The 10,657-nt window shown below is 48.3% G+C and overlaps 7 protein-coding genes across 7 annotated transcripts; 4 read left to right on the top strand and 3 right to left on the bottom strand.

Moving 5' to 3' along the window:
* Positions 1 to 11: 11 nt before the first annotated feature.
* Positions 12 to 1,008, bottom strand: BDQ94DRAFT_176493 (uncharacterized protein; the record flags this gene model as incomplete). The annotated part of the gene is made up of 1 exon (XM_026772704.1): positions 12 to 1,008. A coding segment is annotated over one exon (997 nt), but the record flags the coding sequence as incomplete, so codon positions are not given.
* A 371-nt stretch (positions 1,009 to 1,379) lies between these two features.
* BDQ94DRAFT_164609 (uncharacterized protein) lies at positions 1,380 to 2,407 on the bottom strand (the record flags this gene model as incomplete). The annotated part of the gene is made up of 2 exons (XM_026770069.1): positions 1,380 to 2,059; positions 2,119 to 2,407. 2 exons carry the CDS (start codon positions 2,405 to 2,407, stop codon positions 1,380 to 1,382), a joined length of 969 nt encoding a protein of 322 aa, XP_026619309.1.
* A 302-nt stretch (positions 2,408 to 2,709) lies between these two features.
* On the top strand, positions 2,710 to 3,546 carry BDQ94DRAFT_164608 (uncharacterized protein; the record flags this gene model as incomplete). The annotated part of the gene is made up of 2 exons (XM_026770068.1): positions 2,710 to 2,972; positions 3,075 to 3,546. The coding sequence occupies 2 exons, from the start codon at positions 2,710 to 2,712 to the stop codon at positions 3,544 to 3,546; spliced, it is 735 nt and encodes a 244-aa protein (XP_026619308.1).
* On the bottom strand, positions 3,470 to 4,828 carry BDQ94DRAFT_29126 (CYTH-like domain-containing protein). Its single transcript, XM_026775413.1, has one exon. The coding sequence runs from the start codon at positions 4,317 to 4,319 to the stop codon at positions 3,693 to 3,695; it is 627 nt and encodes a 208-aa protein (XP_026619307.1). The 5' UTR covers positions 4,320 to 4,828; the 3' UTR covers positions 3,470 to 3,692.
* A 671-nt stretch (positions 4,829 to 5,499) lies between these two features.
* On the top strand, positions 5,500 to 6,439 carry BDQ94DRAFT_164606 (uncharacterized protein; the record flags this gene model as incomplete). The annotated part of the gene is made up of 4 exons (XM_026770067.1): positions 5,500 to 5,672; positions 5,748 to 5,905; positions 6,262 to 6,293; positions 6,335 to 6,439. 4 exons carry the CDS (start codon positions 5,500 to 5,502, stop codon positions 6,437 to 6,439), a joined length of 468 nt encoding a protein of 155 aa, XP_026619306.1.
* Positions 6,440 to 7,583: 1,144 nt separating this feature from the next.
* Positions 7,584 to 8,566, top strand: BDQ94DRAFT_155783 (uncharacterized protein). Its single transcript, XM_026768536.1, has 3 exons — positions 7,584 to 7,831; positions 7,892 to 7,915; positions 7,981 to 8,566. Exons 1-3 carry the CDS (start codon positions 7,714 to 7,716, stop codon positions 8,286 to 8,288), a joined length of 450 nt encoding a protein of 149 aa, XP_026619305.1. The 5' UTR covers positions 7,584 to 7,713; the 3' UTR covers positions 8,289 to 8,566.
* A 555-nt stretch (positions 8,567 to 9,121) lies between these two features.
* Positions 9,122 to 10,566, top strand: BDQ94DRAFT_176491 (uncharacterized protein; the record flags this gene model as incomplete). Its single annotated transcript, XM_026772703.1, has 4 exons — positions 9,122 to 9,329; positions 9,390 to 9,597; positions 9,653 to 10,494; positions 10,553 to 10,566. 4 exons carry the CDS (start codon positions 9,122 to 9,124, stop codon positions 10,564 to 10,566), a joined length of 1,272 nt encoding a protein of 423 aa, XP_026619304.1.
* Positions 10,567 to 10,657: the final 91 nt, after the last annotated feature.

Below are 10,657 nucleotides of genomic sequence, written 5' to 3'. Positions count from 1 at the left end.
CCACACTGCACGCAATCCGCAGGTCACGATCACTGCACCAATATGCTCTTTAGATTGGGCATAGCATAGTAACGAAAACATTTCGGGATACAATTCGACTGAAGACGCCACGCGCGTACAGATCTCATCAAATTCGTCGTCGTCAAATGACTGCTCGTAGAGCAATGATACCTGGCGGAACGCGGCATATGAGTATCTCAGATGGCTGCTGAAGATAGCCTTTAATGGTGTCACATCGTTTTGTCGGGGTTTATATGCCCTCCACAACATGTCTCCAGTATCTCCAGCAGTCAAGGTTCTGTCCCCGTCCAGGACTAGGAAAGTGTCGATCAAATTAGTATGACTGAAGCGCATGGAAGCATCAAGAAAGTCCATCGCTACGCTCAAGTTGTGGGTCTCGTCGTGCTTTTGAAAGTCCAACAAAAGAGTCTTTATTCCAACAACATTTTCCGATGGCACCAGACAGAACAGGATACTGTGGTCGTAACAAAGCTGACGCAAAGATGTTTTTTCGGCCTCAATCCATTGCTGGATCGCGCGAACAGGCAGCTCCACCCTGTACTTTTGCGTGTCCTGCTGGCGCCGCTGCCACACTATGTTGGCGGGCTCATCCAAATACAGTATGTGTGTAAAGACCTTAAGGTCGCTCTCTGTGAGGACCGTTTCCAGGGCACCTTGCTCAGAGCAAAACATAAAATGCCCGGTGACGACGGCAATCTTTCCCGTTTCGATTGACGTTCTTCTGATGGTTTCGATGGCCTGCTTGCGCCAGCAGGCTTTTTCTCCTCCCTCTAGCGACTGGAAGGCCTCAAGTCCACCAGGTACGATATCGGCAATAACAGCGGAGCCTTCATGGTAGTTGAATAATTCTTCACCCAATTCTCGTTTCAGTCGATCAAGTAGAAATGATTTTCCTACCCCCGATATTCCATAAAGACCAACAACCACTGGTTTATGAGCCTCACAATGGCTGCTGCCCTCGCGTGAACAATGGCTCGTGTTATTCATTGTCGGCTCGTATGAGAGTCAGTAGGGGCCTTCCGAGACAAGTTCGGTCAATATATCTTGTGGATTATTCAGAGTCGTCTATGAAGAGTGGCTACTTATGCTATCGCAAAGAGCGGTGCTGGCTTATGAACCAAGTAAGCAGGGAGAATGGGCCCCTCTCTTGACGGATGTACATTTGAGCTTTCAAGACAAGGGTACTACTAAGGAGGCCACGCCTCGTAGTCAACTTGCTCTCGACTAGACCCCAATCAGGCGAGCCGATAACTGTTTGAGTCTTATAGTCTACATCGTTCGAGCGAATGAGCTGTGAGGAATATTGTGTTCACTGCACTAGCGCAGCGAATGAGAACCCTTGAACAAAGCCGGCTGCTCTAGCCTCTCGTTAAAAGTTGCTGCATTGGCAGAGAATTTGGTCCGCAATCAGGTATCTGAGTGAGAACCACATTAAATATTTCCAAGATACGGACAGATTGAGAGTTGGTGTGAAGGAAGCTTTTCAGCGTGCCAAATGACATCCTCAGAGATTTCAAGTCGAGCTGTTGGAGACCGATGCTGCGCCGATAGAGAAGTTCGATTGGAAAGCCATCGCCAGCAACCTGTATGGACGGAATATCCCGGAGGAGATGCTCAAGGCACTCTGCCAACTCGCTGCGCTCACCATTGGTCGAGAAAGCGGGGTAAAATAGGTTGGAAAGGCAAATGCCTCTCAAGTCGAGACCTTGCTGCCTGGAGCTGCTGATACCCCTGGCAAGGGTACAGACCTGAGTCACATTGTACTTCCTGTCCTGACATAGCGTGTATAAACCTAGTGGATCTTGGAGTGGTACGCTTGCGTCATCTTTTTTCTGGATACGGATTGTTACTTTCTGTAATCGAGGGCAAGACACTAGAAAATTGATGGCTCGCTGCATGTCGGCGTCGCCGATGCTGGACTGATTCGCAACCCAGAGGGCCGCATTAGGGAATGTGATATGCATGCTCTCCGCGGGTTTTACCACGTCCCCGGCGGTGCTCACTGGCCCAAGATTGGGAAAGCTGGTGGCGTAATGCACTAGGCACAGCTGTTACCCAAGGACGTCACTTGATGTTCTTTGCGACAGGAAATATTACCTGCTTTGGCTCTGCCTAACTTAAACCCTAGAGATGTGACAAAATGACATAATCGGGATTCTCTGACATTGTCCAAGCGGGCAAAGCTCCCTTCAGTAAAGTCCAGAATGACATCGCCAAAGATAAATGGCAAACATCGCTCTCTGAGAAGCTTGCTCACGCGCGAAATCTCTTTTACCGCTGGGAGGTGAAGATGGTCCAGGATCAGGCAAAAAATCTCTCCTGGTAAAGCCTCCAACAATGTTTTCGTGTTCATTCTGCTGTTCAAGCATGCAGGCGGCGCTGACATTGTTGTATATTTAAGTTATTTCGTGAGCTGCTTCCAAGATAGTTTGAAAGAGGTACGGAATAGCCCAAGCCCTTGAAGCATTTCTGCATGCCACGTTCTGAGCAATGTATTCGATTTTTATGTGAAAGGGACCTTAGCCTGTACTCCCCCGCGAGATTATCCTTTTGCTGATGCAATGGCTTCGGTCGGGTAGATCTTTACCGCCAATATCGGGCGCTGTGTTGGAAATTTTCGAAATAAAGTACGAGATGGATTTTCAGGCATCGAGAGTTACCCAAACTCCAAAATGTGAACTTCACCGAATGGAGGAACATGGCGAATTTCAATTAATAAATTCTCGTGACGTCTCCAACTGGGCAATCCGGTTGTGCTACGATCAGCTGCCACCTCGACGAGAAAGACAGGGGGTTGTAAATGTTCTTTACGTTATTGGGACTCTCAGTCGAGTAAAGATATCTACGATGCGCAAGGACATGGACGCGAAACTTTCGAAAGCTAGAGAACAGCTGCTCTCATTTGGCTGCGACCTGAGATTCAACCTCACGATCTTTCCGCTCGATGTTCCGTCCGGCGTTAATTCTTAGCCCACCGGTGACACGGACGGGGTATATGGTGCCGCTGGTGAACGTGGACGAATCGGAAACTGCGTCAAAGCAGCACTAAAGAGCATACATGGGAGTTCAACAACTCCGGGTCTTTCGGAAGCGGCTTTGGAGGCTGACATGCATATATTTGGAGGCAACGAAGCCTCGCCCGACACGACGTCGCCGGTGCCGTACGAGCCAAATTACTTGGCATATTATTATGCAACCGAAGACGGGATGGTTGCGAATGATCATCGCTATGTTATCGGAAAAACCACGGGGTTGGGTATTTTTATGCCTGCAGTAGCGGAAGCATTAGCGCGAGGGGGAGACTGGACGGGAGGCAAAGTTCTACAGGAGTGGTTCCCCGACGTCGTGAAAGATCATGCGGATTGGCACGCAGTTGTCGGCCCTGAAGCTACAAGCCGTTCGACGTGGATGGAGAAAGGATACAGTGAAATGCCCCTTCCATTGATTTGGTTCTTTCGTTTTCTGCCCTGGCATGAACTCCATGATATTCAGACCAATATGTGCGGAGCAAGCAGACTTGACTGATGTCAACTTGTTCGGTCGAGCCATTCCGTAGGGTTGAATCTGCCGACCTTGACATACATTTACTTGTTTCCGGTCTCTACCTACTATTAGAATGTCCGCATGCATAACCCGTCTATCCCAGTCCAGTGCAAGCGAGTGCAGATGATTCAATTTGATAATCTCTCGAGGAATGCTGCAAGCTTGCCCTTCGGTTGACCCACATGAAATGCCCATGCATAACGAGTCATGAATCCGCGGATCCGGGAGTCCATCTCCTCCAGTCTCAGAGCGCGTTCTTCCTCGGTAGTATGGATAGAACTAGGACTCCTTGGGAGAGTACATTGCAGCTCAACTTCCCCGACCATGTGATTGTCGAAATCCATGGTGTCTTGAACAATTGTGAAGTCATCGTCGGCGACCCAGCTTTGCCGAAATGTTGTAAAGGAAGCCAACTCCCGTAGTCCAAAGTTGGTGAGTTCAGTTTGGCTAATACCCGTAGAAAGTTTCAGGTGACGAGAGATTCCCTCTGGGTTGCGCATCTCCATGAACCTAGAATTCTGGAAATTTCCGCCATCTTTTATTTTGGCTTCCCAGTCACCGTCCCTTTTGCGGACCCAAATGCCTTTCGAGGATAGCAGGCCATCTAAATCGTAGTATATATCGTGCATGGAGCGTAAACCCAAGTACCGCAGACTTCGAAATGGTGGGTGCCCTCTGGCAAGAGTCAATGGCTGCACAGCAAGTCGGCTGAACTTGCGTTCTACCTCTAGGGTGAGCAGCCTGAAGGGGGCCATCGAGGAGGGGGGGAAGAGACGACAAGGCGCAATCAAATGGTGGGCCAACGGAGCGTAGCTTAGGCCTATGTTTCCAGCGACCGGTGTGTCAATAGAATCGCCTCATGCAAAGTAGTGGTCGCATCAAAAATCATGGTAGATGAATGCTGCCAGTCAAAGGGCCAGAAAGTATTGGCCGACTCCCGCCACAGAGATGGATTTGGGACCAAACATTGAGAAAAACAAGAAGCCAGGTCAATGATTCGTCACCTGATGAACCAACCTCCTCTCATCACGTGCCGAGTCTAGGCGTCGCTGTGTCACAGGTATTACCTGCCAACCCAAGTAGGAATTAGCATCATGGCTGGCGGTACTCACAATAGGAGCTCGACTAGTTCCGACATTGGTATCCTAGCATACGTATCGAAACCGAATTCGATCCAGTGCGTTCAGACTTGATCGCACAGGAAGTTAATAGCCCATTTCCCCAAAAGGGAGTTAAGGAACCATGCCTATCTATTCACCAGAAGGGGAATAGCGTGGTGCAGGTCTTTTCTAGAAACACAGTTCCGCGGAAGTCTCGTCGGTTCCGGAATGCTGATTTCCTGCTAGCTTGAGAACTTGGCTGGCCGAAGCGGAGGCCCCACTTCGAAGCGAACGCAACCCATAGGGGGTCTGAGGGGACAAGTGCCATTTGCCGTTTGGGCGTCTTGCTAGTGGATGAATTTTCGGGCAGCAAACGGCCTGTCGTAACAGGGTTGCCGTACAGATAGTTTCGGGCCAGTCGTCGTTCAGATATCGCTTACCTCAATAAGTACATTAGCAATGCCACTACCCGAAGCACGAGTGATCCTTCGCAATGTTGGATCATAATTCATGTAGGTAGGCTTGTTGGCAACATGATTCATGTATGCTGGGCGAGAGTTGCCTACTCCTCTATGTTCGGATATTTATGGCGAACCGCTACTATTAGGATACTCCTTCGCCCTACATGAAAGGTTATTTCTAATGGGTATCCCCTGTTTTGCATTACTTAAATCATCGCCACGTAGCCCAAATGAGTCACATCTGCCTCCGGAGATCATTGGCACTGTACATCTTGATAGTGGAAAAAACTATATTAGAACATGAAAGATCATAGGAGCATTGGGTGAGCCTCTGATTATTTTCTGCCTATTTGCTAACGGAATTTCTTAAATTGATGATTGACCAAAGCGTTGGAAATAATCCCGCGCTTTTCGAGAATGATGTCGGAACTACTCTAGGGAAGACGCTTACTAGTATGCCAGAAGCGCCGAATGAAAGCGAGAGATACATTGTCGCTCAACAAAAGAGTGGCTCGGATGCACCTGAAGCGAGTGGTCGTCCATTGATGTCAGATGTGGTCGTTGGCGGGGCTCAAATTAGCTTGCTAGATGACGGCTAAAATATGTCTAACAAATTGGAAAGTAGCATGCGGAAGGAGCACTCTCATATGACAGGAGACGATCGCTTAGCGTCATACCTCGAAACTGAAATAAGGAAATGCGGCTCGAATGGCCTGCCCTCCCCGACGGAAGCTTCTTATACGGAAGGTATCGGATCCGAATTGATGGGGTGCGCCGATCGTCTAAACATCAAAATTTGCCAGGATCTCTTTGCATCGGAAGTGCTGACGCACTGGTTCTGTTTCGAGATGCTATTCGACGTTGGCGATCAGGAAAAGCCTACCAGTAGATACAGCCCCTGCAGAATCCCTCAGAGACTGGGCTTTCACATTGATCGAAAGCGACGCACAAGACATCGCATATCGGATAAGATTGCACAGATACTATACCATGGCTCTCTTTCATAAGTGTAGCAGAGCCTCTGCACCGTCTACAAGTGGATTTCTCGCCATGAACAACAATGGGGACTGCCATAACAGACGACCTGGAAATTCTCTGTACAATCGGAGGCTGATATGGCCAGAAGAATATGGAAGGGATCGCGCCAGGTTTTGAGTCAGAATCTCCGGTATACAAACACAAACATGATCACGTCGGATTCGCGGCAAGGGGTATCCCACATTGTTCACCCACTTCGAGCCAGGAATACTTGCTTTGATACCCTCCACGGATCAACCCGGTCAGAACCGGATAGGCTTATCCGAAAACAGGTAAGTGAAGCAAGGGATAACGGTAGCATGTCTTATTAATAGGAGAGTGGTGGGATTTTCAGTCATCCAAAAGAACTCTGCAATTTTGGGAAGCGTGATTGGTCCATCGCCATGCCTCCCTCCTCCTACATGATATTTTTCGTTCCGGATTTCTGGCTATGCGCAGGCATGAAAAGGAATAACAATGCAGGAACCGTAGAGATAACATAAATTTGAGCATCGTTTACAATGACCCAGGCTTGAGGTTCGAGCGCCCTCGTCTGCTATTAGCAGACTCTTTTCCTTACGTGGTAGAAAAAATGAGTACAACCCGACTAACTACTAAGCCTTCCTGTAGCTAACAGAACTTCATGTCTTCTAAGGGCTTCATGAGCGGTGGTATCCGCTTTTTACATCACCATGATTGCGATGGAAGAGGGCGCGCACCAATTTTTTAGCAAAAGCTTAGGAAATGTGTTGAACGTGTGGTTTGACTTAGCAACGGAGGATAAAACTCATTCCATTATTTCTGGGCAGATGGACTAGTCTTCCCATAGATAACAATAGCTATTAATCGATCATAAGCTGATTCCGGAATAGGAAATTAAGCATCGAAGTCTTCCTAACCACTCGAATAGGGATAGCGTGGTACGGCAGCCTTGCAGATGAAACTACCGGCTCTCGAGAACGAAAACCCTCCGATAGCAAATGCGGCCAGCGAGAGCTAAGAACCGAGACACCGTGAACTGATTGAGCCGCTTGCTTGTTAAGTGGATCCGGACAGTACAGCGTGTTGAAGTGCAATCATTTAGAAAACGCGGGCTTTGAACGGCGGGGTAACTATGGGTAATGTGCACCGACCGACGACGTGTACGAAATTGATAGCTAGTTGAATAAGCTAGCCAACAGTGTGCGTCGTACGCGATGAGTGAGAGATCTAGACCGGGTCGCTAAGTAGAATGACCTAAACAGCTCTTATCCTCGAGGCTTTACTGGCGGGGTGAATTATCCCCGCATCTAGAACAGTGTTAGAACATAATTGGCTCCTCAGCTTCTGCCGGAGGTGTTGTATCGTCAAATGCGACTAAACTGAATAAGACGAACTCGTTGAGCTTAAGCGTAGGACTGAAATCTCGCTTCCAGCCACGTACGGTATTCAATCCGCTTTCCTCCTCTCTCAACACAACTATTTAAGTTGGCACATTAACCCATAACTCTCTTGCTTATATATCTGCAGCCATACGTATCACACCAGGCTCTCATCCGCAGGACCTCCAAATTCCCACGAATTCGTGCAACATGACCAGTGTCCGCAGCAAACTTATTGATTCTATCCAAGATCGCTTGGGCGTTTCATTCGAGAATTCAACGCTAATTCACGAAGCTTTCATGGCTGCTAGCGCGGTTGGCAGAGATAGTAATAAGGATATGGCTCTTATTGGAGATTCAGCCCTTCAACTTTTCCTATAGTCGCAAGGTCGCGCTAGGCATGAGAGCCGCAGTACGCAACCAGCACTTCCGGAACAAATTTATTGTCCACTTTCGCTGATTTTACCTGCGTTGTAGAGCAAATCAACCAAATTGTCTCCCGCATTGCCAGTAATAGGAACCTTGCCCAGCGGGGGTTCGAACTGGGTCTTGATCGGTGCGTTTGCAAGAATCTCTCCCAGGGCAATTTTGTCTCTGACAAGCTGATGGCAACTACTGTTGAGGCTATTGCCGGTGCCGTCTTCCTAGAAACAAGCTGGGATCGAGCAGCATTGCAGAGGATTGTGGATGCATTAGGCCTGGCGTGGCCGGATTCTTGCGCTAGGATATTTCCATGCAAGGCTCGGATAATTACGGATCTCCTATCTTCCATTATCGCATATTGATACGCGCATTCTATTTGCCCGCAGAGCAATCGCATGTGATCTGCAAAGCTATGCTCGTGTAACCCACACAACGCATTGCTCTACAGACCGTCGCTTGTAAGGTTCCATATGACCATTACTCGTTCATATGAGACGTTGCATGCAGCTGGCTTGTTGTACAGGCCAGTATTCCTCTGCGTGTTATTATGGATAGAGGCCTGATGCTCCATTATAATTTGTATTGACTCCATCAGTGGATATTGTTAGAAAGTTCTAGCTCTGCACTATTTGGTTCTAACCGCAACATCGGTGCGTAACTTTCAGCTTCGTAAAGGTTTACCGGCAATGGCTTCATCTTTCCAATATAGAGATCAACCCCCCGTGTTTATTATCCTGGTTCCCTCGATTCAATCTAACTTAAGTACAAAAGATATTATATTCAACACGATTGTGTGATGATTATTTTGCAAGTCACGAGCCCCGATTTTATATTCCTTTCCCATTCTTTCTACGTGCATTGGGGTCATCATGCCTAATGCAACAACTATTTTAGTCGCGGCAAACTCGGAGGCGCACGTATATTGTGTCCTTTCTTGCAATTTTCTTCTTTGGTTTCTACCTTTCGGGCGGCCCGTAGCTCATTATCTCATCTATGTGTTAAGAGCTTACACCTCACCCACGGGTAACGGAAACAACTTTGATGTTCCTCTGTTTCAAATGCTGTGCTATAGAGGCTCCAATTCTGCTCGCTCCCTCGGCGTTTCGAAGCAAAGCAAGTAGCAATCTGGCCTTCAGGTTATATGCACTTCAGCTAGATTTCAAGAAACCTAATTTCAAATCTGTGTTGACCCAGCATGGCTACCCCTCATGAACCGAAAATCGAGACACTCGAAAAGATCATAGGCCATACTTTCTCCCTAAAACATTTGATACGTCTGGCTCGCACCTCAGCAGGTGCTAATCCGGACAACTACGATGGGAATAGGAAACTATCCCAACTGGGTGCCTCTCTGGTTGACTCTGTTCTGGCTATCATAGTATTCTTCATAGGTGGCAGTAGAGGTAAGAAGAACCGCGGCGCCTGGTTAACTCAAACATTTGGACAAACTTATAGTGTTGTAGAGTGTACGGCAAATTTGAGAAAAGCTTTTCTGAACAAAGGCAAATACTATGCTGCCGCGAAGCGGACTGGTATCGACCATTGCATAGACTACGATAAGCGCACCGGGCCAGATTCGCCGGAGGTTCTTCGCAAAGCGATAAATGCCATTATAGCAGCCGTGTTTCTTGATACCTGGAACATCAAGTCAACAGTAGTTGTCATTCTAAGGTATGGCCTTATATCTGTTTAGCATGCAATTACTGTACTGAATCTGTTCGGTCAGGATTTTTTTCCAGGCGAGCGGCGACAGAATGTTTCAGGAACTCCCTTCTGTCTCACCTGCTACTGTGGAAGCTCTCGTATCTATTTCGAAGATGATACTAGCTCTCAACGCTGGAGTGATTAACCCTTCGGTGCTAATTATCGAGCGGTCCGCTACGACTCTTGAGGTCTCCCCAATGTTACACAGGTTCCTGGAACAAGGCAGCAAAGATCCGCCTCTCTCACCAAACGCGGAGCGCATTGTGACGGAGAAGGAGTCAGTCACAGAGAGCCTATCTCAATTTCTCCGAGAGGAAATATGGTCATCGGACGGAGACCTGAGCCGCAATGGAACTGAAACTGAAGCCGAGCATGACTCGATGGCGAGGATTTCGAATGGGCCGAATGCTCCGTCAACACCAAAGGGGGGTCAGGTGGCACGCCGCCCGAGAGAACCCCACAATGACAGTGAAACATCCGTGGTAACACCTGCGTCGAAGAGAAGGCGCAGGGCTGCAAGCACTAATGTCTCCATCTTGCATGGTGAGGCTGCCCGGCAGATTCTCTTACAAGAGAGACAGCACTGTGCCGCTCAGAATATGTCTCCGCCCGAATATAGCTATTTCTCCCCTGCTATACTGACAAAGGCCCTTCGGCTTGAGAAGGGCTCGCTCGGGAACCTTATCATCCTTTTGATAACAATTGCTAGTCCTCAATCGATAGTGGCTCTGCGCGAGATGATGTGCTGTGCGAGAGCTCAGAAGACGGTTGATTCGCATCGCCTGGCCGTGAACGTCACGAAGAGGCGAAGATATGAGATGATTAAAGAGCTCAACCAGAAAAATGCACTTCTTCGACTGCTCCGTTGGTATCACCTTCTCGAACTATTCGAGCAATGTGGTGGTTCTCGGACCCGTTACAGCATGGGATATGTAAACATGACATCTGCGGATTTCGAACATCCGAAACGGGGAGCAGGAAACCCTAGCAGGAAAGATGATGCTAAGATAGCGCAAGCGATGATGAA

This window comes from Aspergillus welwitschiae (genome assembly GCF_003344945.1).
Source record: "Aspergillus welwitschiae strain CBS 139.54b unplaced genomic scaffold BDQ94scaffold_149, whole genome shotgun sequence".
In the NCBI taxonomy this organism is placed as follows: Eukaryota; Fungi; Ascomycota; class Eurotiomycetes; order Eurotiales; family Aspergillaceae; genus Aspergillus; species Aspergillus welwitschiae.
The sequence above is the reverse complement of the archived record's forward strand: the minus strand, read 5'-3'. Positions and strand labels throughout refer to the sequence as shown.

What these genes read in the sequence shown, in the direction of transcription:
- BDQ94DRAFT_29126 (XM_026775413.1), bottom strand. Translation starts at nt 4,319, where the DNA reads ATGGCCCCCTTCAGGCTGCTCACCCTAGAGGTAGAACGCAAGTTCAGC.
- BDQ94DRAFT_155783 (XM_026768536.1), top strand. Translation starts at nt 7,714, where the DNA reads ATGACCAGTGTCCGCAGCAAACTTATTGATTCTATCCAAGATCGCTTG. An exon ending in TAGCGCGGTTGGCAGAGATA is followed by an intron (nt 7,832 to 7,891) that starts GTAATAAGGATA and finishes TATAGTCGCAAG; the next exon opens with GTCGCGCTAGGCATGAGAGC. An exon ending in CGCTAGGCATGAGAGCCGCA is followed by an intron (nt 7,916 to 7,980) that starts GTACGCAACCAG and finishes CCTGCGTTGTAG; the next exon opens with AGCAAATCAACCAAATTGTC.